This window comes from Astyanax mexicanus, chromosome 15, assembly GCF_023375975.1.
Source record: "Astyanax mexicanus isolate ESR-SI-001 chromosome 15, AstMex3_surface, whole genome shotgun sequence".
NCBI lineage: Eukaryota > Metazoa > Chordata > Actinopteri > Characiformes > Acestrorhamphidae > Astyanax > Astyanax mexicanus.
This window is the reverse complement of record NC_064422.1, coordinates 21,702,207-21,728,502: the sequence shown is the minus strand read 5'-3', so window position 1 is coordinate 21,728,502 and position 26,296 is coordinate 21,702,207. Positions and strand designations below refer to the sequence as shown.

General features: G+C 38.4%; 1 protein-coding gene across 2 annotated transcripts in view; it reads right to left on the bottom strand.

Moving 5' to 3' along the window:
* raraa (retinoic acid receptor, alpha a) overlaps window positions 1-26,296 on the bottom strand; it is a 165,167-nt gene that overhangs the window by 15,246 nt on the left and 123,625 nt on the right. Inside the window, exons 1-2 of one of the 2 annotated variants that reach the window (XM_007255155.4) lie at window positions 20,199-21,468; window positions 1,820-1,968 (exon numbers count right to left, since the gene is read on the bottom strand). In XM_007255155.4, the coding sequence (XP_007255217.2) occupies window positions 1,820-1,968; window positions 20,199-20,337 (288 nt within the window). In that variant the 5' untranslated portion in view covers window positions 20,338-21,468. Of the gene's footprint in view, window positions 1-1,819; window positions 1,969-20,198; window positions 21,469-26,296 lie in introns of those variants that run through there. The other variant, XM_007255152.4, reaches the window with a different exon arrangement.

Genomic DNA, 26,296 nt, shown 5'->3' with positions numbered 1-26,296 from the left:
CAGCGCAGCGTTCTGCACAGATGGCAGAGGAGAGCCTTTAATTATCTCACACCACTCGTGATTGGTCTGAGTTTACTGCACCGCAAAGGACGTATACCGTAAAGAAAAGAAAAGTTACACCACTTTAAATGAACACGGTCAGAATTAAATCCTTCTGGCACACCTCCTCTAAGGCACTACATTTCCCATGATGCTCTAAGAGGTAGTCTAAAACTGAATCAAACATTACAACAGCAGTCTAAGCCACTTCATTTTCCTGCAGATTCCCAAATTTCCACACTTATATGGATGTGCACATGTAATGTAAAGGACAGCCTGTGTGTGTGAGTCCCAGAGAGAAAAAGCAAAACAAAACAAACAGCAGAAGATGCTTCATCTTTACTGCCTCTCTTCTTTCTTTTTCTCAGAGAAAACACACACTGCAGTTCTGAAGTATGAAAATTGTGCGCAGCTTCACATGGAAAAGAAACACACACTGCTGGGCTGACCCTGAACTTATCCAAACTCCCCACCAAGTGTGTGCTTGTGTGTGTGTGTGTGTGTGTACTGTACAAAGTGAGGGAGAGAGAGTAAAACAGTGCTGAATAATTCAGATGGATCTTTCAACAGCCTGGGCAAAACACAGCCTTCTCCACACAGTTCCCCTAGCAACCTGCAGGGGGCAATCTGGAAATGTTGTTGATATGCTTCAACAGAGAGAAATGTCAACTACAACACAACTACAGCCATTTAATTTACTATCCAAACCTTACAGCAACCCCACTAATTTTTTATACACTGCAATGAAATAACAACTCAGGAGGCAAATTGATGCAGCCACCACCATGCTTGAATGATATGTTTGTAGTGACATGCATTGTTGTGTCCACCAAACATAGCATCAAATACGATGGCCAAACGGGGTTCCGAACAGTCTCTCACAGTCAAAATTTAATATCCTCTGCCACTTTCCCCCCATAAAGTACTGGCTGGTAAAGAAGCCAGGAAAAAGCTGTAATATGCAGAGTTTCTCCCATCTCAGCTGCTGAAGCTTCAACTATTTCTGTGAACTCATAGGTGTCTTAAATGTTCTTCTTCTTGTTCAGTCACTCGGTCTGCTCTAGAAAGATATACATGTGTCATATGGTTTCTAGATCCATTAATAATGGATTAAACTCTACTCTAGTGGAAGTTGCACGGGAAAACGTCGGCCATGCAGCAAGACAATGACCCTAACATACAAGCCATACAACCAAACTAATGTTAAACAAAATTCTCTAAAATAACAAAACAAGTCCTGACTTTTAATTGAATATAAATATTGTGAACGGACCTGAAGAATCAGTTTATGGGAAGAAACGCACTAACATAACACAGTGGATACTGTTTTGTATGGAGGAATGGTCTACATTTCCTCCAAGTGCAGGACTGAACAACAGTTACCAAAAATGTTAGATTTGCAGTTATTTCTGGACACGCTAATGATTTTGTCCGATATGTTTGATTTGTCTCTCCTTATGTACTTTTTAGACTTGTGTTAAAAATAAGGTGAAGTTAAAAGTCGAGGAATATACATAATTTAAAAGGTTTACAAACTCTTAAGCATCATTGCATGCTGTATATCTCTGTCTGGTTCATAAAAAAGTTTTTTCAATTGTGTTTTTAATAATTTGATCTCTGATGTTCTTAGCTCAGAAGAGCTAAACCGATCTGGTGCATGAACAAGACAAAACGTCTTACAGACCAGACCAGAAAACCCTTATTTCATGCCGAACTTACAACAAGCTACGCAGGGGTCCAAACACCAACACTGCTGGGAGTGTGAAAGTGTGTGTCTCACCTTGCAGCCTTCGCAGGCGCTGACGCCATAGTGGTAGCCAGAGGATTTGTCCTGGCAGACGAAGCATGGCTTGTAGACCCGCGGGGGTGGGGGTGGAGAGGGGGGACTTGGGACAATCTCCTCCGAACTTGTGCTCTGAGTCTCGATGGCTGCGAGAGAAAGTAGGAGAAGAGACGTCAAACATTCAGACGCAGTTAGATGCACTTCACTAAAAACCAACACCCAACCAACACCAGCATCAGAACCCTGAACACCTAACATGAGTAAGCATTGAGCTAAGCTAGAGATCAACAGAGACAGACATAGGACAGACAGATAAAGAGACAGACAGACAGGTGTATAGACAGACCAATGTAAAGATAGACAAATAGACAAATAGAAGGATACTTTTATTAACATTAAAATTAATTATTCACACTAGGTGAAATGGTAGTTTAAATGCATTTCAAATGACTGAATATCCAACTTTTTGAATAAACACATAAAAAATATATAACCACACCCCTGCAACTGTAGAACTGCCTTATACAGCCTAGATCTCCTTGCATGTGTGTATACATATGTCTTACCAAGTTTCTCTGTCATTTTTAGTCACATGTTGCGAGTGTGAACATACTTGTGTGTGTATCAACACAGTCACATGGAGTGTGAGTGTGAGAGTGTGTAAGAGTGTGTGTGTGAGCCGTAGTGGAGGGCAGCTGAACTTGTGAGTGATGAGATAAATTTAGATCTCTTATTTACACACTACTGCAGTTGGCCCTGTCGGCCACATCACACACTCATGCACACACTAGCGGGCACACACTCGCACAAATAAAACAGCACAGATTTACACTTTAACTTGCTTTTAAACCAATAAAATACTCCATATAGTAACACCACTGACCCATAACATTCTCCACATTATTACGTCACCATCACAGAACACACTACATATCGTTACCTTATTGACCAGTAAAAAACTTCACTGTTACGCCACTGAGCAGTAACACATTTCACATTGTTACACCACTGACCCACAACATTCTCCACATTGTTACCTCATGAACATGTAACACACTATACATTGTGGCCTCATTGACCCATAACAAACTCCATTGTTACACCACTGACCTGTACTACACTCTGTATTGTTACACCACTGACCCATAACATTCTCTGCATTGTTACACCCCTGACCAGTAACGCATTCCATATCGTTACACCCCTGACCCATAACATTCTTCACACTGTTACACCCCTGACCCATAACATTCTTCACATTGTTACACCACTGACCCATAACATTTTCCGCATTGCTACCTCACCAGCATGTAACAAACTACACATTGTTACCTTATTTAAACCATAACCAACTCCATTGTTACACCACTGACCCATAACATTCTCCGCATTGTTACACCACTGACCAGTAACACATTCCATGTTGTTACACCACTGACCCATAACATTCTCCGCATTGTTACACCACCAACATTTAACACTTTGTTGCCATACTGACCTGTACAAACTCCACTGTTACACCACTGACCTATAACACACTACATATTGTTACCTTATTGACATGTAACAAACTCCATTGTTACACCACTGACATGTACCACATTCCACATTGTGTTACACCACTGACCTGCAATACCCCACAATGTTACACTCTCCACCCATATCACACTCCTCCTTGTTACATCACTGACCCATAACACACTCCACAACGTAGCACCACAGATCTACAACACAACACACCACTGACCTATACAGGTACTTCGCTCCATATTTAAATAATATTGCTATAATATTATAAATTTTAAATCTTTTGAGTTTATTATTTCTGATTATATTTGCGGTTACTGATGTTATTAGTGTTATTATCTGTGTTATTGTTTTGGCACACTCTACTGCTGCTTTCTGTCTCTCTCTGTGGGTTCAGTTCTGGGTCTATGTCCCTTTAGCTCTCATTACAGTGGGCCTGCGGTGCAGGGCGGGGGTCTGGGGGGGTTTAATCTGATTTAGGATGGTTAAGTCCAGCTTAAGTGTGTTAGCAGGCTAGACTCTGCTCTGTCCACTCCACACACACACACACACACACACACACACACACACACACACACACACACGCCTGAGTGCTGGAAGACGATATTAGATTATATTCAGCCTTCCAGACAGTCTGAGAGTGAGTGTGTGTGCTTCTGTGCGTGTGTGTGTGTGTGTGTGTGTGTGTGTGTGTGTGTGTGTACCCACAATAGGAAAATCTGTAAGGTAAGTCCGCTTCATCACTTGGGCCAGCTTTTCATTGGACGGGCAGAGTGATGTTAGCGGTTAGCCATTAGCTGTCAGCGTCCAGGTTGAGTGGACAAAAGAGCAAATAGCCCGAGTCATCAGAAACAGGGCACCACACACACACACTCTCTCTCTCCTGACCGACACACACCACCACCTGCTCTCTGACTGCTGAGAGCAAACACTAGATTCGAGTTGTGCGTGTGTGTGTGTGTGTGTTTCTCTTTCACTCTCTCTGTCTGCTGGGGTGTGTGTGTGTGCGCATGTTCATGCTGGGTGAGGGGCGGTATTAGTGGACCCCCTGCTGACACACACCTCCTGTCTGCCTGTCTGGTTGGCACGCAACACACACACATACACACACACACGTTTGGAGTATCTATATGTGTGTGTATTCTATTCCTGCTGAAGCTAAAGCTCTGGTTTAATGCATTTCAGGAAGAAACTGATCTAAATAAAATAATAAAACTGGCTGCTATCCAATCAGCTGCTTGTTGCTGTCTGGGTTTTTTAATCAGCTACTGTAAACTGGATGCTCTGGATAACTTTAAATTCAATTTCAGATATTTTTAAATACATATACCTTTAGACATAACGTGAATTTAAATGAATATTGATTTAAAAACAAGTTTTTAACATGTCACAGAAGCAAAGAAGCTCCTTACAGCTTTATTGTGACACAAAAGAAACACTACTGGTGACCTTAGTGTGAGTGGGCGGGGCTTTAGGCATAATAGGTAGGGGTATGTAAATCGACTATTTGTTGGTAACTTCAAATAAGTTATAGAATGCTTTTTGTAGATCTAGTATGTGTGAGCAAGGCATTGTTTTTGTGACACTAACTGAACTAAATGAACTAACTGAACTTTAACTTTGCTGTCCATAAGTGGGCTTAATTCGTATAGTGAGATCATGAAAATATGTAATTGTAAGGGGTTTTGTGACATCATAGAAGTATGGAAATGAAAACAGGCCATTATTACAGCCCTGTTAATGTATATATAAACTGTAAGAGTAATAGTGAATTCATAAACTTTCCATACAGACACTATAAGCCCGTATTACATTGTAAATAGGCTTAATTTACAGTGCTCTCTTTTTATTGTCACAGAGTAAATAATGAATCTATTTTTAATAATAGTTTAATGAAGAAACAAAAGCTAAACATAGTACAACGTTAAGCAATAAGACCTAATCCTTATTTTATTTCACTTATGTTGGGGTATTTTATGACCTGTATGGAGCAGATTTGAGCTCGTATTTTGCAGTGTAAGATCTGTTCTAACGCAGAAAGTCACGACTATGTAAAGTGGAGCGCTGCAGCTCTGCTGAATAAAGACGTCAACGTGGGAGAAAGTAGGTCACCCTAAAAAGGAAAGAAAGCAGCCCGAAATGAAGAGATTTCCCAAAAGAAGGAGGAATCCTCCTGCTCTGAGCGAATCGAGACGACATAATCAACCCTGTCAGAGATGCAGAGGAAAAGCGAGGAGAAAAAGAGTAAAAATAAGAAAACAGGATAAACTGTTATCTAATAACACAGTCAATCAGCATCAAGAGCACACAAATATACAGCTCTGGGAAAAAATTAAGAGACCACTTCAGTTTCTGAATCAGTTTATCTGATTTTGCTATTTATATGTATATGTTTGAGTAAAATAAACATTGTAGATTTATTCATAAAGTTTTAAGACTTAAGAAATCAATATTTGGTGGAATAACCCTGGTGTTTATGGATCTTGGCATGTTCTCCTCCACCAGTCTTACACACTGCTTTTGGATAACTTTATGCCACTCCCGGTGTTACAATTCAAGCATTTCAGCTTGGTTTGATGGCTTGTGATCATCCATTTTCCTCTTGATTATATTCCAGAGGTTTTCAATTTGGTAAAATTAAAGAAACCCATAATTTTTAAGTGGTCTCTTATTTTTTCCAGAGCTGTATATAATAATATAATTACTGGTGTTTTAATCTCTTACTGAACTTTAGACTAGTATTCAGACTAACTCTTCTGATTCACACACAGACACACGAACCACATACACACCAATATGACTCAGCTTTGGGTCACAGTAACATTATGTGGTCAAGGATGGAGTCATGAATACACACACACATACACACACACACCTTTACACTCATTCACACTCTGAACTGCACCTGTACACACACACAGACATTTCACTGTAAATATCGCCACAAGTCTGGAACTACACTTCCCACCAACCCCCAAAACAGCACACTGACCACCAAGCACATGCATCACAAATCAGATTTACTCCAACTGTACAGAGCTGCAAGACAAACCACACAGTAACAAGCAGCTGATTGGAGGGCAGCCATTTATTACATCATCTGACATCATTACATTTAGTGCAGAGAGTGGAGTAACAGACACAGCAATGCTGCTGGAGTTTTTAAGCACTAAGTCCACTCACTGTCCACTCTATTACACACTCCTATAGAGCTGCACTTTCTTGTAGATGTAAAGTCAGAGACAGAAGCTCATCTGTTGCTCCACAGTTTGTGTTAATAGTTCTTTAGTCTTTCATTAGTGTTTACAGGACACTTCTGGCTGGATGTTACTGGTTGGTGGACTGTTATTAGTCCAGCAGCATCTATAAGGTGTTTTAAAACTCTGGTCATTAGTAAATAAGGTTATACTATTGTGTTATATCACAATGTTCTATTTCTACCATATCAACTACCCTTACGCGTGCGTGTGTGTGTGTGTGTTTATACACTTGTTGTCTCTGAGGATCAGACAGGCTCTCCCCTGCAGACACTCATTTCCTGCATGGATCTGTGAGCTTTAACCAGTGAGCCTCCAGGGAGACACACACACACTCACTCACTCACACAGTCTAATATACACAAACTCAGTACTATAATCTAGACCAAGTACCAAACACACACACATTTAACCAGGCACACGTCCAGCATTTGACCATGTTAACATTACTCACTGTACGATTAGGTCAGTGTAAATCAAAGGACATACATGCATGATATGCACTCCTTATTCACACACTATGAACTGTTTCTGCGTGCAGCATGCACACACACACACATACCTTCGGTTCGTAAATACACACAATTTGTTCCCACTGCAATTAAAAGTGACATCAGTAGGCTATGATATCATGATTATTGTAAATTTTAATACAATTTTCATAAAAAATGTTAAATTAATAAATAAATAAATAAAACAAATATATTTCTAATTGTCCATGGAAATAAGCTGGTGGCAACAAATAATATCAGATTAAACTGTCAGCTGATCTTGTGAAGACCAGTAACATGCTGAAGATTAGCAACTTTTCTGGTTGTGGAATATCCTCAGGGCTTTGAACTCTATATCTTCCGCTGATGAGAATAAACCTTTAGCTTGTTGAGGTAACCCAGTGTAAAACCCCCAGTTTAAGTACTGGCGTAATAAAAGACCATCCACACTGAGAGATCTCCTTTCCCTCCTTGTCTGAACATGCTAGTCCTGTATGGATACCGCAAAAAGAGACATCTACACACAATGAAAAGACAGAACATGTGCACACATCTTGGTATACAGATGTGTAGTATATATAAATATGTATATACAGTATATATAGATGTATATAGGTGCATGTTTACATATGTGCATGTGTGCAGACGTACGAGTGCATGTTTACAGATGTGTACGCATGTGTACAGATGTATGAGTACATGCTTACAGATCTGTGTGTGTGTGTGTGTGTACAGATGTGCATGTGTGTGTTTACAGAGGTATGAGCGCATGTTTTAGATGTGTGTGCGTTTTTGCAGATGTGTTTGTGTGCATATTACAAAGGTGTGTGTGCATGTTTACAAATATGAATGTGTGCATATGTTTATGTGTCTATGCATGTTTACAGATGTATATAGGTGATGGTCTACAAATGTATATCAGTGCATGTTTAAAGATGTATGGTGCATGTTTACAGATGTTAATGTGGGAAAATGTTTACTAGTCTATTCATGTTTGCAGATGTATATGTGTGCATGTTTAAAGATGTATGTACGCATGTCTACAAAGGTGTGTATGCATGTTTACAGATGTATGTACGCATGTCTACAAAGGTGTGTATGCATGTTTACAGATGTGTGTGTATGCATGTTTACAGATGTATGTATGCATGTCTACAAAGGTGTGTGTGCGCATGTTTACAGATGTATATGAGGTAGTGCTGGGCGATATAACGATATCGATTTGTTTCGCGATAATTTTTCCCTCGATGACGATGATAAGCCTGTGCAATAGAATTCGATAAACATTCATTTCCATTTCCGTCTAAGTGGCGCGGCAAACAACGAAAACACAACGTGTAATCAATCCAGAAGACGCTGGAGCAAATTAATAAATAGTTAAGAAAATTGTAATAGTTATTCTCATGCATGCAACAAAAAACCCTAAAGAATAGTGGAGTATGGCCCGACACACGCAAACAACCATAGTGTTTGTACTTTGGGAATAAACGGCCGCACTGTTCAGCACGTTTTAAATAAATTTTAAGTAAATTTTAAGCACTAAATGTAATTAATTCAATTTATATTAGGACCTCGGGGCAGGTGCTGCAAAAATGTGTATGTGGGGCGCGGATTAAAGGAAGAGGTTTTTTTGCGGAGCGGTAACAGGACAAAAACACCTTAAGAATGATGTCTAAATGACTTTCCTCTAATCTAATATAATTTAACATAGTTTAAGGATATAAAATAATTTCTAAACAAACGAACTTTTTAATATTGAGCTTATGGCCCAAGTGCAAAAACACAAAATCATTTATCATTTAGATTATCTGCCTGAACGCGAGCCCGAACCCGAGCTTGAACGCCAGCCTGACTCAGGCGCTGCATGAACTCGGGCCGGTCGAGAACACCGCTTTCCTCTCAGATTAGGCGGAAGAAAATGGTCTTTTTTTTAATGTAACAAATCACACTGTGATTTTTGTGATATTTCCCCAATTACAGCTCAGCTGCGCGTTTAAAGCTCAACGCATGAATTAATCGGTGCGCTGTGCGCCGCGCGTGCTCGCGGGGGATTTGACGCGTCTGTCAAGCAAGTTAATGGACCGTTTTGGGGGCAGAGATTAAGAAGTACAGCAGGTACATCTCAGATTTGTAGTTTAATGCTCTACTAAATTACTGGCTTTAAAACTGGCTCATGATATGGTCGGTTCTGGCTGGATTTTTTCCTGCCTACAGGCTGCATTTGACGGAAAGCAGCTCCTCAGTCAGACAACAGTGTCAGCATACAAATCGTGTGCGTTTCCTACAGGACAAACCATTTAAAAGTGCAGATAAACTCATTAAAAAATCACACAGTGTCTGTCTGGCTTAAAATACTTTTAATAAGGTACAGCTTTTAAATTAATAAATCAACATTCATTAAAAATCCGTGAGAAGTTCTGTATGCTAAATGACAAGCTAAGCTAATAAGCTAATAACATTTAATAATAACAGAAAAATAGATATGAATTTGGAAAATAACCAACTAAAGTGAGCTCAAAATACAATAATAAATATAATCTAACGAATTTCAAAATATAAATTAGAAATATTGAACTTCAATATTAAATTCAACTTCAACTACAAAAAACGCAAGGACCGATAGAACATAACGAACAGAAAAAAAATAAATTTGAAATTGGAAAAAAAGTTCAAAATGCTAAAAGAAATAAAACCTAACGAATTTCAGAATATAAAATCTAAATATTGCACTGCAGCAGTACAAAAGCCTAAGTGCTTAAACAAACAAACCAAAAAACAGCCTATCACAAATCATTTTTTGAGCCCGACCCAGCTGAGGAAAAGGTGGGAAATCTTTTTTTTTCCGGCTGGGTCTTGGAAAACTTTGTGGTGAATTAAAGGGGCCGAGTTGCAATTTTTGTTTTACTTTAATCAGTTTTTAATCCGTCTTTTTAAAAACAAATATTCCAATATTGGCTGCCAATCAGTGCCCAATATTCTGAGCTCAAAAAACGCTATTCGGGCCAGCCCTACTAATCTAATATAATTTAACATGGTTTAAGAATATAAAATAATTTCTAAACAAACGAAATATTTAATATTGAGCTTATAGCCCAAGTTTTTTTTTCAGTCATGGAAAATTGGAAAAAATTGGAAAAAAGCCCGAGTTCATGCAGCGCCTGAGTCAGGCTGACGTTCAAGCTCGGGTTCTGGCTCGCGTTCATGATTAATTTGTTTTTTTTAAAAACTAATATTGGAATATTCGCTACCAATTACTGCCAAATATCCGGAGCTCAAAAAATGCTATTCGGGCCAGCCCTAATAATTATGGAGATACAGAAAAAAATATTGTGATAAAACTTCCATCACTCCCTTATTCTCTCACTAATAAAAACAAACCTTTAAGTGTGACACAAAGTGATTTGATTTATATCGTGATACATATCGATATCGACTGATATGGAAAACTATATCGTGATAAGATTTTTTCCCATATCGCCCAGCTCTAATATGAGGGCGTTTTTACAGATGTATGTGTATGCATGTTTACAGATATGCGTGTGTGCATGTATAGAGATGTGCATATGTCTATATAGATGTGTGTGTGTGTGTATATGTGTGTAGAACAGAGGAACACATGCTTTAACAAGCTAAATGGGACGGGGATATAGGTCATTGTGTTCCAGACTCAATTCACCAAGGCAGCCTGTTCAGAGAGTTGGAGCCATTCCAGGCTTTTTTTTTTTTTTTTTTTTTTTACAGCCGGCCACAAACACACACACACGCACACACACATGCACACACGCACACTCTACAGCAGTCAATCAGTGAATGCAGCCGTCAGCTATTCCCTACCATATCAAAAGGTTTCTCATATTGTCTGTAGTTTGGGAGATTAAGCATCACAACACACACACACACAACCTCTGGGGAAAAAAAAACACAAAGACCTGCCTTTACCGACACTGAGACATGTGTCTTGTCTTATCTTTTTTCCTTGATCTCTTTTTCTCTCTCTCTCTCTCTCTCTCTCTCTCTCTCACACACACACACACACATACACACACACACACACTCCCTGAAGTAACAATGCCTCGCTTCCTCCTCATCTCTCTCTTCTTCCACCTTGCTTTCTCTCGTTCCTCTTCCTCTCTTTAATCTCCTCAGTCTCTAGAGAAACACACAGCAGGAGAGCTGGACCACAGCCAGCATGCAGGCACGCACACACACAGGTTTGTTGTCATACAGTAAAAGTTCATGCACATCCCACATGTATATGTATTTAGACATTCATGCGCCTATACGTATTAACATATCACATATACAGCTCTGGAAAAATTTTCCCAAATTCACAAAAAAATATTAGTATTAAGAGCATTTGTTTGCAGGAAATGAGAAATGTCTGGAAAAAAAATGCAGAGCTTTCAGATCTCAAACAATGCAAAGAAAACAAGTTCATATTCATAAATTTTTAAGAGTTCTGAAATCAATATTTGGTGCAATAACCCTGTTTTTTAACCACAGTTTTTATGCATCTTGGCATGTTCTCCACCAGTATTACACACTGCTTTTGGATAACCTTATGCCACTTCTGGTGCAAAAATTCAAGCAGTTCAGCTTGGTTTGATGGCTTGTAATCATCCAACTTCTTCTTGATTGTATTTCAGAGGTTTTCAACTTGGTAAAATCAAAGAAATCCATCATTTTAAGATGTCTAATTTTTTTCCAGAGCTGTATATGTGTGTAAGTAAGTAATAATACTAAACACATATAATACATGCATGTAAGTACCTATATACATTTAATCATTTTAATGTAATTGATCTGAAAATGCAGAAAAACAAACACACAATCACAATGCATAACTTAGCCTGAGTTATGCAAACACACACACACAAACACACACACACAAACTCCTGAAAGTAAGCCCTTTGCCTCAGTCACATAAGATCCAGTTCGTGACAGCAACTCAGGGAAACCCCCTCGAAAACAATGGACTATATTCATAACACAGCAACACATACTCCAACACACACACACACACACACACACACACACACACGCTTGTGTTTGTCAAGCCTCCCTCCCCAAGTATCAGAAGAGAAGGAGAAAACACTTCAGAGAACATCCTCCACTACTTCACCAAGGGTCACTTTTGACCACAGAGAAACTCTCAGTTTAAAAAAGTAGGTTACTGTCTGTATATAATAATAATAATAATAATAATAATAATAATAATAATGACCATATATTACACTATATACCCAATATATATAATATTTTCTTTTCATTGGACAAAATAGTACTTATAAGCCTTTTATAAAATGAACTGATATTATGTACACATATGCACTTATATTAAATAGTTTGTCCCATATGCATTATATGTCTTGAAGTACCCATAACTAATAGTAGTGTCCACTTGTAAAACTGTCTGACAGGAGTGTGATCATATAACAAATACAGTACAGACTATTGAAGCAATGTAAATTCAGCTGGCCTGTTTTGCAGATCTTTGTAAATGGAGAGAGGAGCGTAAAAAAGGAAAGAAAAAGAAGAGTGGAGAGAGAAAAGCAGGACAGAGCATCATTAAAGATTCATATCAGCTACAGGCCCACTGCTTTCACCTCCACTGCAAAAACACTCATTCTCACACACTCAGAGGAAGGAAGAGGGTTTAAAAAAATATAGATGTGTATGAATGAAATGTACAGATATTAAATTAGTGAATCTGTTTCTCTGTTGCTATGAGAGGATGATGTGTGCTCAGGCCCACTGTAAGAAAAGAGAGACAATAAGAGAGAGAAATGCAGAGAGATAAAGAGAAAAAACTATCTGTAAAGTTTTGTTTCTGTCAGAATCTGATAAACACTCTGTTGATGGCAGAGAAGAAGCTAAGACAACAACCATCTAGTACAACTAGCCATCAAACTGCATAGAGAGAGGGGGAGGAATGGGGGGAGAAAAAAGAGAGATATAGTGAGAGAGAAACAGAAAGATAGAAAGAAAGGAGTGTAAGAAATATAAATGCAATAGAGACATACATTAAGACAGACAGAAAGAGAGAGACAGAAAAAGAGAAAGACATACAAAAAGAGAATGCTAGAGGCATACAGAGAGAGTTAGAAAGAGAAAGAGAGAGATATATAGAGAGAGGGGGAAATAGGAGAAAGAAAAAGAGAGAGAAAGAGAGAGCGAGAGATAGAAATACAAAAAGATAGAAAGAAAGAAGTGAGTAAGAAATGTAAGAAATAAGTGCAAGAGAGACAGATATAAATAAAGAGAGAAATAAACAGAAAGAAAGAGAAAAATACAGAAAGAGAGAGACAGAAATTGAGAAAGACATACAGAAAGAGAGAGAGACATTCATAAAGATAGAGAAAATGTAAAAGGCATACAGAGAGAGAGAGACATACAAAAAGAGATAAACATACAGAAAGAGAGAGAAAGATACAAAAAGAGAGAGAAATAGAGAGAGACATTCATAAAGATAGGGAGAATGTAAAAGGCATACAGAGAGAGAGAGAGACATACAAAAAGAGAGATAAACATACAGAAAGAGAGAGAGATACAAAAAGATCGAGAGAAATAGAGAGAGGCATTCAGAAAGATAGAGAGAATGTAAGAGACATACAAAAAGAGAGAAACAGAGAGAGCGACATACTGAAAGACAGAGAAACATACAGAAAGAGAGAGACATACAGAAATAGAGAAAAACATAAAGAGAGAGAGAGAGAGACATACAGAACGAGAGAGAGAATGTAAGAGGCGTACAGAGAGGGAGACAGGGAGAGGCATGTTTGGGTGGATCTTTACTGTAGAGGCACTGAAGCAGAGAGAGTGAATAAATGAGAGTGAATAAATGAATGAATGAAGGGAATGGTATAAAGGGGTGAGAGGGGTGAGGTGATTCCCAATTCAGTTCAGTTAAATTTTGGTTTATCTGTATCGCCCTTTTTCTACTTGTCAGCTGCCCCCCACCTCTTCTCCAGACCCCCACACTTATGAAGCTTAAATATAAAGTGTAAAAGGTTACTTATAACCCTAGTCCTGTCAGAAGTGGATCTATTAGCAACATTAGCCTCATTAGCAACACCAAACAAACAGGTCCCGGCTGATCGGCTACATGTTAGCAGAGGTCAGTGATACGGCCTCAATCTATCAGTCCGCCACACAATGGCCACATTCTTGAAGGACAAGGTGGTATGTGAGCTTTGTGCGCCTGTTTACAATAGAATTAGCCCCCAAGATAAATGGACGATGGAAATCGGGGTCAGCGAGGGGAATCCCAGCTTTTGTCTTCTTCTACAGTGACGACCCCTCAAGCTCCGCCCACAAAACCAGACAGCAAAAAGCTGCTACATGCATCAAATCTTCTGTCTGGCCTAGAAACTGTACACAAACTGAAGCTTACTGGGAATATTTACATGGAAACCTTTCCTGACAAACTGAGGTATACAGCTAGTGTGACACCCAGGAGCTTGTTTTAAGGCTGCTAAAATGTGCTAAATGCACATAAATGCACAATAACTCTTATAAAGTTACAGAGAGATTGGCTTCTGTCTTGTATCTGTACATTACAGTATACTGTGTGGAAATAATGCTGACAAGACCAGATCCACTTATGATTCGAGTCAAGAGCTTTGAAAATCTGCAGTTAACAGTGTTAACTGCAACGTTTAGAACACAATAGTCCCCCAAAGATTTTTAGGAAGGAGGACTGCAGCTTTTTCATGCGTTTTGTGTTGCCAACATAATGTAGACAAGACATGAGTCACTAACAACGTCCACATTAAACCCTTCTGTGAGTGAGCGCTAAGTAGGAATAAAATTGTTAACATAAATTCTAGCTGTTTATAATTGACCTACCAACACTACTGTCAATAGTCAAAACAATTTTACACTGCTTTACATGGAATAAGAGTCAGCCATCCTGAAATGAAGCCCCTGCTTCAAAATCAACCTCTTTAAGCTCCGCTAAAGTTTTTAGTTGAAAAACTTTGATGGAAAGTAATAGTCAGGTTGACCCCAGTGTTAAGCTTGGTGGTGGTAGCTCCATGCTTTGGCTGCTGATTGTTTTGGTGCCAGTTGTTAAATCTTTTAGGACACAACTGAAACATCAAGTACAACAAACACAATGGATGATTACTGACATGAATAAAAATGATAGAACACTAGAGGTGGGCAATATGGCCCTAAAATAATATCACAATATTTAATGGTATTAAATTTTTTTTTTTTTTTTCAAGAATACACTACAGCAACAAAATTAAAATACAATTGTATTATTGCATATGATATGATATAGCACACTTGTGCCATATCATGTGCCATATCATTTTTATCATTTTTTATAATTTTATCAGATTTGTAACAGAATGTAACATAAAAGGATATGGCAAAAAATAATAATAATAAAAAATAATAAATAAATAAATATAAATATATATATATATATATATATATATATATATATTAGGGGTGGGAATCGTTTACTATCTCACGATTCGATTCGATTCCGATTTTGGGGGCCACGATTCGATTCAAAATCGATTTTTGATTCAAAACGATTTGAATTATAAAAATTTCTGCTTCTGGCTTATGAATCTTATTGAAAAAAAACCCTCCATAATATACACTGGTCCTGGAGCAAGTAATGTGTTACAAAAACAATAAAATGTGCAGGAATGTGGGTCCTCAGTGACAGAGAAATCACTGGGATATCACAATGACGTTAATGAACAATAAATAAATAATAAATAACACTGCTTTATTACCAGGCTACTAGCGGTGGTGTGTAGGTGACGCTGCTGGGCTGATGTGATGATAGCAGTGAAGCGCTAAAGTTCAGGAGCAGCTGCTGATTAACTAGTTAACTTTAAGGTCGTTGTATTTCTTCAGAAAGGGGGCAGGAGGTGGAGAAATTAATTCATATTGTCCATTCCTTAATTCCTCTGTGATGAGGAGCTGAAATTAGCTCTGATTAGCTTATTGTTATTTTTCCGTTCCGCCTTAAATGCTGCAGCCCGCTGCCACCTGTAGCGTTATTTAAGGTGGAACTGGAAAGTTAGCTAGTTAGCTAGCTAACAGTTACTGAAACTAACTACTAGCGATCTTTTTTATGCTTGTTATGAAGCATTCTGCCATAAAACATTGAAACTACACGTTAATCTAAGGTAATATAGTGCTTGTTCTGCCATCTTACCGGTGATTCTCAAACACCTACGCTCTGTGTGTGTCTGGAAGATCTCCGTTTGAAGGGACAAGCCCTATCCCCAGGGTTGCCAGGTCCAACAAAAATACCCAGCCCAAAATCAGTCTAAAACCCGCCCCTCAGAATCGATTTTGGGACATTTTAAATCGATTCTGAATCGTAGTAAATGAGAATCAAGATTCTTATGTGAATCGATTTTTTGGCACACCTCTAATATATATATATATATATATATATATATATATATATATATATATATATATATATATATTATATATATATATATATATATATATATATTCATTAGGAGAAATGAGAACAGTGCAATTTTTTCTTTTGTTAAAAAAGTTGCTAAAAAAGTAGTACCCTAATGTAATAATTAGGGGTGGGGTACGATATTTCAGGGTATAATATCTTTACGATACGATATTCAGAAATGTTGCAGATATTATTGTGTACAATACGATATGTCACACCCCTAATTGAAGACTTGTCGATATGTTGTAGAACATAAAGGAACCTTATAAAAACAACCCAAGGGCCTATTCCTGAGAGTCCTGAGATGACACAATTTTGAATAGTTAAACATACATTTACTACATTAAGCCTGGACCAGACATGATGGTGGGATAATTACTACTATTATAATGATAATACAGTAGCATTACATTTTGAAGTATGAATTTAAAACTAATAAAAGTAAATTTTTAAAACACATATGAGCCTCGAGTAACACTCGATTAACCCTTTCCTGTTGTAGTCTACTCTGTGTGTATGAAGGAGACATTAAAAATGTAAGGTGCAATAATGTAATTATAGTGACAAGCCTACCTCTGACCAATCACAATGCTTCTACTGAATGTCTACGGAATATCTGGACCAGTTCCAAATTTGCTTGTTTTGTTGTGTATGGCTTGCTCTAAAATGACATATGCTCTTTGGAGAAGATAAACATGAACCTGTTGGCACCATTGAAAACATGACCAGTTATGATTTATTACCAGTCAACATACTGACCACTCTTGTTGCTGAATACAATCAGGCTCAGCAACACAGCAATGCTCTAAAAACTAAACTAAACTTGAGAACATCAGACAGGCCTATTGGGGTGTTCCTGATATATACAATCTTTAGTACCTACTAAAAGCACCCCAGGGAAAACCATCAGTAAAACCCTGTCAGGGTCACTAATGCTCATGCAGTCCCTACCTTACAACTTATAGGACATTGAGGATCTGCCAATAATATTAATCCTGGTGCCAGATACACCAGAACACCCTCAGAGGTCTTGTGGTCCTGGAAGAACAAGGGGGGGTCTACACAATAGTAGGCAGGTGGTTTTAATGTTATAACTGATACTAACTAACTACTAACTAACTAATAAAACTATAACATTAAGAAATACATAATATGTTAAACTGTATTAATTGTAATTTGTGTATATAGGCTGTCATGAGAACTAATTTTGGAGGCTATACTGTCCAGGAAATTACTGCAGTAAATAATGTTATTGTCATCTTAAAACCATTTCGTGGCCCTGATATAACATTAATATAACAGCATAACAATGCAATCTTTTAAACTATTCAGACAGCTTAAATTGTAGTAGAAAATTTACATATAAATATTGTTAATACATCTCTTTTTAAACAAACTATGCCTACAAGTGTATTCACATTAGCAGGCTCTCCCTGCTAACAAAAATATAATGAACAAAATTATTGAGCTCCTCTCCAAATATTGTACAATAAATTGATAATGCAATTATTGTGACAGACGTATATATATATATATATATATATATATATATATATATATATATATATATATATATATATATATATATATATTCCTTAAATGAAACAATGGCTCACAGTGACTTAAGTGTAAAATCCTGGACAAATCAGTGCATTTGAGTCTTGGTGAGAAGTCACAGTAGCATGACCTTTGAACCCTTGCACTGACCGCAACTCCGAGAACAACTCAAATTACACAGTGGAGGGAATTCCTCAGCCTTCTCCCTGACAAACTACAGCACTAATCGAGATTTTCAAGCAGATCCACAAAAGAACATGCAAAAGAATGCAAAAGAAATGTTTGGAATGAAGGAATTTCAGCTCCTGCTCCAACAGCTATTTTTAACACTCGCTTTAATGCATTTGTGTTGTCTGCATTTATTAATATCAGAGTCTGCTTGGAGAGACACACACAGATTTATATTGCTTTACATAACTTTATACTGACCAATAGCAGTATCAATATATTTGGCAGTTCCTACAGCACAACACCAGTTTAGACAGTTAAAGCTTGCAGAAACAGCATAGCTGTGCACAGAAAAGTGGGTCATCTAGCTGGTCCGAACCATGAGGACACACTTCAGTGCCTGACCTAGTGGCGATTTTCATGCCTGGTGGAGTTGTGAAAGAGCTGAAATAAGAGGATAAAAGCTGAAAACAGTGCACGTGGAGAATTAGGGTCACCAGCGATTCAGAACTAACAACTGAGCAAAAGCAATAAACAGTTATCGGCACTACAAAATAAGGGTTGGGTCAAACAAGCACAAACATTAGGTCATAAACAGTCAGTGTTTGGTTTAATGGTGAATCTAGTAGAAAATATAGAGCACACAATGCCAGTGTTATGTCTAATATTAAGTCTTGTGGACCATATAAAGTCAGTGCTGGGTCTAATGTTGGGTCTACTGTACCATACAAAGTCAGTGCTGGGTCTAATGTTGAGTCAAGTGGAGTATACAAAGCCAGTGTTGGATCTAGTGTACCACATAAAGCCAGCGTTGGGTCTAGTCTACCACATAAAGCCAGTGTTGGGTCTAGTGTACCACATAAAGCCAGTGTTGGGTCTAGTATACCACATAAAGCCAGAGTTGGGACTAATTCTGGGCCTAGTGGACCATACACACTCAATGTTGGGACAATGTTGAGTCTAGTGACAAGAGTTGGGGTTAATGAGCCATACAACATTGGTTCTGGGCCTAAAGTGTCAAAAAGAAATACTGGTCAACTGAAAACTTCTATGGTCATGCAAAAACTGTGTTGTGGGCCACATAAAAGTAAGTGGTTAAATTAATCAAGCAAAGTCAGTTGTGGATGTGCTGGGCTATGTAAAACCACGTTTGGCTATTATAGGCCTAACCAAAACCCTTTGGCCTAAGTTTAAAATTAGGCTAAATAGGCTGAAGCAGTGTTGGGCCTAATAGGTAATATAAAACCAGTTTTTGATCTAAAAAATCAGGCTTTAGCAGTACTATCTCAACTGGGTCAAGCTAAACAAGTGGTACCATTGCAAAACCAGTGTTGGGTTTAAGACTGAGCATAGTGGCAAATTTGGGTAAACTGAATAATACTGAATATATTAGACCATACAAGCCTAATACTGGGCCTACATTTTAGTCTAGCAAACCTTGTGAAGGTAGTAGGCCATTCCAACCAGTTTTGGATCTTACGTTTTTCTTAACAAAAACAGTTATTTAATGTCTTAGACTGAAGCAGTACTGGATATCGTGGGTCACACAAAACCTATTTCAGTTCAAGTATATTGTGCCAATATTGCAGTGTAAGTGTTGAAGTGGCAAGTTAGACTCTAATAATCTTGAATCTACTGAAGCACACAAAACTTGTTGGACTTAAGGCTGAGTCTAGGTGACCATAAAAAAACAGTTCTGGTTCTTAAAAATCAGAACCAGTCCTTAATTGTAAAGCTGGAATTTGGTCTAATAAGTCATGCAAACCCTGTGTTAGGTTTAAGACTGTGTGTACCAGGTTTAATAGTAGTCTAATAATATTGATTCCACAGGACCATACAAATCTAATGTTGGTTGGTCCTAAGTTGAAGGTACAAAATTTAAGTGTTGGCCTGCCAGAGGTCAGTATCATTTGGGAGGCACTTACAGTGAGAGGAGCTGCTCCAGTGATGACTGCTGAAAGGGTGATGGCCGGCCCTGGCCTGGCTGTAGTAATCCACCATGAGGAAGGGGCTAGGGCTGGGGCTGGCGCTCAGACCCACTACGTCCACACCCTCATACATCATGAGCAGTTCCCCGTTTCACACAGTGGGTGCAGGAATGGTTGTTTTTTATTTGTCCTCTGGGAAACTTGGACTGAAAGCTTCATCCAAGCTGCTGATGCACAAGCTGCATTGTGGGTGCAACTTGAAGGTTTCTGAGGATCTCCAGAAGTCTCCCGGACACACCAGGAGCTTCAGTGCTCTGTGTGGTCACTTCACTCCGCTTAGAAAGAAACGTGACCAAGAAGCAAAAACAATCCAATCTGAAGCCTGGCTGTAACTAGCTGGGGTTGCAGCGGTATAGTGTTTTTAAGTATATTGTAGTATGAAATTTGATGGATATTATATTCTGCACAGCTGCTTTAGAGGGGTATTGGAACAATTTGCAAATGAACAGAGAATTCCATAAATTTTTTAGTTACTATCTGCATAGTTTAAAAAACAAACAACTCACAAAATAACAAGATTAACAGATTAGTCTATGATAATAAAAAAATAGATAATAGCTGCAAACAATAATTGTTTAAGAGCTTCACCTCACATGCAGCATTTATATTTCATTATTTTTTACAATTAATAAATATTTGAAGCTCTTACTATTGCAAAGCATTTGTTCAACCACAAAAAACACCCTGTTTTCACTCATTTAAGGCTCAATTTATAATATTAACAATAGTGAAAACTGTACATTGTAATGCCGTAAACTTGATATTTTTAAAGGCGGTTATCATACCGTAATAATTTCATACCGTTGCAACCCTAACTGCAACTAACGTTACCTACCACACTTTCAACCAACACACACACACTCTCACACACTAGTAGAGAGAAGCTGCAGCAGCAGCAGCAGCAGCTCCCCGTCCTGCAGGACTCGGTTCGTGAAGCGCCCTTAAAAAAAACATGCAAAACACTGCAAAAAAAAAAGTGCCCGTGAGATGTACGTTTCTCCTTTTTTCGGTGCACGCGGGCTACAAATCCTCGCCTCCTGTTATTTCCCGTTCCGTTTCTCTCTCTCTCCCTCGCGCTTCCGTTCAGCCGGTTATAATCCCTCGCGCTTCTCCTCCAGCTCCGTCTTTCCCCTCATGTTCTCTCAGGGCTCGCGCACCGTCCTGCTCGCTCGCTCTCGCGCTCTCTCTCTCTCTCCTCCCGAAACAACTCAGACCGACAGCGAGCCGGCTGGCCACAAGCCCCGCCCACATCCGGGTCTTCCCCCTCTCCGGATGCCCCGCCCACGTTTGGTTAACCCCTTAACCGCTGCGCCTGACCGAGGCACGAGGCTAGAAGAACGTTAAGGGGAGGTTTTTCCGGTGTTCTGTCGAATTATGCTACGCATTAATATGTGCTTCTTTACGGCACTGCGCATGTGCCAACCTAAATTTGTTGGTAATGTTTGCATATTTTTCATGATGATTCCTTAAGTTTTTATTGGAAGCATTAAACAACTTGCGGTTTACGGTTTACAACTTACAAAAATACGGTTTCTAATCACGTAAATGACCTTAAGTTTTTACCAATTTTACCTGATACAATGATTTAGCCTATTGCACCTATTCTACCTAGGCTTCTGCTGGGAAAAGTTTCTAATATGGTTTCTAATATGGTGCTTTTTGTATTTTTACCTTATAAAAAAATTAAATACTACTAGGGTAGCACGGTTTGACAAGATTAGACAGTCTATTCTGGTCTTTAATGTTCAAAGTGACTAAAGATCTGAAATTCCAGGAGAAATCATACCCATTCACCAGCATAGTGTATATTTTTATTGGAATGTGATGCACTCTTTGGTCTGTCTTGTTGATAAGCTTGTTGATAAGCTGGCCCAATGAGGTCAGGCTGGTCAATGAGCTCAGTCACTACCTCGTTCGACTAGTTTGGTCAAATGGGTGATTCTGGTAAACCAGCTAAACCATCAGACTCAAATGAAACCCCATGCTGGTCAAGACTTAAGATGGTCAACTTAACATCTTAATCTGCATGAACAGCGTTAAGCTCTTTGGGATCTCTGGAATGATGGTGCTCCATTTAACAATTCTGGCATGAGTTGGAGAGTTTGGGACGAGGCAAGGTGGTAGTCATCCTAATAATATCCTGACCTCACTAACACTAGTGTTGCTTAATGCAATACAATTCTCACAGCAATGCTCAAAATCTAGGAGACAACCTTTCCTGGACAGCAGAGACAGTTACTCTAAAAAAAACAAAACATATTCTTAATCAATGCCATTGATTACAGAAAAAACAATAAATGAGATGTCCTAATACTTTTGTCCATATAATATACACCATCTGAAGTACTTTAAACTATACAACTCCCCCCAGACATCACCAAATTAGCATGTTTACAACAGATGTAGCAGTTGTTACATTTGTCATTTAGGACGGAGTGTTCCTTTAAATAAATGAGTTTGTCACAAAAGCCTCCTAAGAAATCTTTAAGCATTATCAGGGGGGTTCCTCATACCCTTCTGCAGCCCCAGAGCTGTTCCTTCTCTGTCCCAAACTTGTCTGCCCCCTCCTTGCCTTCCTCCCTTCCTCGTCTCACTCATTTGCCTAATGCCATGCAGCTGAACTCTTTCTGAACCCGTGGGGGCCAGCGGTTCGCCTTTGGGTGACCTGGTCTCATCTGATACGCGCTAGGCCTTGGCACCTCGTTTGGTGAACGATAGGCCACAGGGGTCACGAGGACTCAGAACGGACATCCCAGACACAAACACACCTTGGGCAATGATAGGGCAAGAATGTGAATCACATGGGCCGGGTGGAACTGCCCACTAAGCATCTAGAATGAACAACAGAGGAAATAGCCATTTGTTTAGAGCACATTGCTGTTAGTATAAAACAAGTACATTTAGAGAATCTAAACTAGGATAAAAACATTTCTAGAAGATGTTTATTTATTATATATAATGCAGTGGTCTGTCTAACCTAAACACAACTAGCAATTTAGATAAGATAATGCATTTAGCAGTGTATATCCAGGGTACAAAGCTCAAATTTAGCAGTGTATTTTTGGTGAATACAGAATAATGATATATTGCGTTGCAGTGTATTTGTAAGCAATATTGCCTATATTTAGCACCATACAGCCACTGTTTTAGCCTACCATTAGCTGTGTATTTCTACGGTATAAAGCCTAAAGTGAGCACTGTATGTCTGAGGCATATAGCCTAACTTAGCAATGTATTTCCAAGGTATGTGGTCCAAAGCTAGCAGTATAATTTTATGGTATATAGTCTAGATTTAGCACACATTATTAGGGAATACTGCATCAAGGTAGCAGTTTATTTCTATGAAATACAACCTGAATGTTGCAGTGTATTTCTAGGTATTATACATACATTTGGTAGTGTATTTATATGGTAAATAGCAATAAGTACAAATACACTGCTAATTGTATGCAATCTGCCTTAAAGTACAATGCTACATTTGGGATATCTATCCTAATAATACGCTGATAACTTTAGGATATATACCCTAAAATACACTGCTATCTTTGGGTTATGTACTCTAAAAATACACTGCAAACTTAAGGCTATATACCCTTGAAATACACTGCAAATCTTAGCCTATATTCCTGCTAACTTTAGGGTATATAATGTTAGGGTATATACCCTAAAAATACACTTATATCTTTGGGTTATGTACTCCAAAAATACACTGCTATCTTTGGGCTATATACCCTACAAACACTGCTAACTTTAGGCTATATACTCTAGAAACACACTGCTATACTTTAGATATGGACCGCAGAAATATGCCATAGAGATACACTGCTATCTTTTGGTTATGTACCCCAGAAATGCACTGCTTATTTTAGTCCATATACCCTAGAAATACACTGCTACCTTTGGGTTATGTACCCCAGAAATACACTGATAACTTTAGGCTATATATCCTAGAAATACACTGCTACACTTCAGCTATGTACCCCAGAAGTTCACTGCTATACTTCAGCTTTATACCCTAGAGTACACTGCTATCTTTGGGTTACGTACCCAAGAAATACACTGCTAACTTTAGGCTATATACCGTAGAAATACACTGGAAACTTAAGGTTATATATCCTAGAAATACACTGCAAACTTAAGGCTATATACCCTAGAAATACACTGCAAAGCTAAGGCTATATACCCTAGAAATACACAGCTATACGTCAGCTATGTACCCCAGAAATACACTGCAAATTTTACGCTATATGCCTTAGAAATACACTGCTATCTTTAGGCTATATACCTCAGAAATACACTGCTAACTTTAGGTTATATACCCTAGAAATATACTGCTACACTTCAGCTATATACCCTATAAACACACTGCTAACTTTAGGTTATATACCCTAGAAATACACTGCTCCACTTCAGTTATATACCCTATAAACACACTGCTAACTTTAGGTTATATACCCTAGAAATACACTGCTCCACTTCAGTTATATACCCTAGAAACACACTGCTAACTTTAGGTTATATACCCTAGAAATACACTGCTAACTTTAGGCTATATACTCTATAAATACACTGCTACACTTTAGCTATGTAACCCAGAAATTCACTGCTAACTTTAGTCTATATACCCTAGAAATACACTGCTATCTTAGTACAAGTACTGCACACAAACACTGCTATATAGCAAGTATAGATAGCATTGTATCACGAGGCTATCCAACTTGAAGCTAGTATTGTATTTCTTACTTACATAATTGAAAACGAGCAGTGTTTTTTAGCTATTCAGCTCAAAACTAGCTGCTATTCCAGGCTATCCAGCTTAAAGTTAACAGTGTAATTTCTTGCTGAAAGCAGACTTAGAATCGAGTCCATCTCTCTCAAACCTTGTAGCATATGTTGAAGCTAGCAGTGTTATTTCTAGGCTATGTAGCCCAAAGCTAGAGGCAGGCGATGCTGTTGCGGAGTGGAAGTGTGTGTGTAAGGCTGACCCAGACAGCCTGTTTAATTATAGAGTGTGCTGTTGGGTCTGGTTATGGTCTAAGATATCAGGGAAGGGGGATATGAACAGCAGGCCTCTGTTGACGATGATGATGGAGGAGCAATGAGAAGATGAAGAACACCCAGAATGTAATATTCCGAATGATCTACCAGCAATTATTTCAGCTGTTTTCTCCTAACTGAAGTCCTGACAGAGGTGACGGTGAGTTTAGACAGACGAATGCAATATGGTGTGTGTGTGACGGAGAGAGTGTGTGTTAATGTTAATACAGTACCACGGTTTGTTTACACTCTGATAAGGGAAGCTTCTCACTGATAGCAAGGCTCAAATTCCTTAACTGGATTATCACCTATAAGGCTTTATCTCTCTTTCTTCTTGACCTGGTATGTGTTTGCTTGTGGTGTGTGGGGTGTGTATGGTTTATTTCAAGTATTGCAGGCTTTCTTACAACTCTTCTTAAAAGAGAAATCCACCGATTTCCATGCTGTACATAATTAGAGGGTTAGAACATAAACTAAGTAATTCAGACTGGTCTGGTGTAAAACACTCTGTATTAGAGAAACCTTGTCGAATCAGTGTTTGCCAAACTTTGCTTTATATAATGTTTAGAGATCTCTCAAGAAAGAAAGAAATGTCTTTCTCAAAACTCAAGACTACACACTATTAACTTCTCTCTTTATAACAACAATTTAATTGGGCATACTGTGCTTAATAATGCTTGGACCCCAATGATTATCACATACAGCTACAGTACATCTATGATTTGAATTAGCTGAAAAGTCACAGTAAAAAAGAACTAAATGTGCAAAAAAAAGACAAAAATAGAGTCCCTAATGAATAAACGGTATTCACTACTAGAAACATAAATCAAACGTTGCTCTAATACAGTTTTACTTTACCAAAAAAAACAGCATCACCAATTCCTTAATCAGCATGGACAGCACAACCAAGCTGGTCAAACAACATGGCCAATACTAAGCTGGATAACCAGAAGCTGGTTTAGTAGCATGACCAAAATCAAATGAAACATGCAACACAC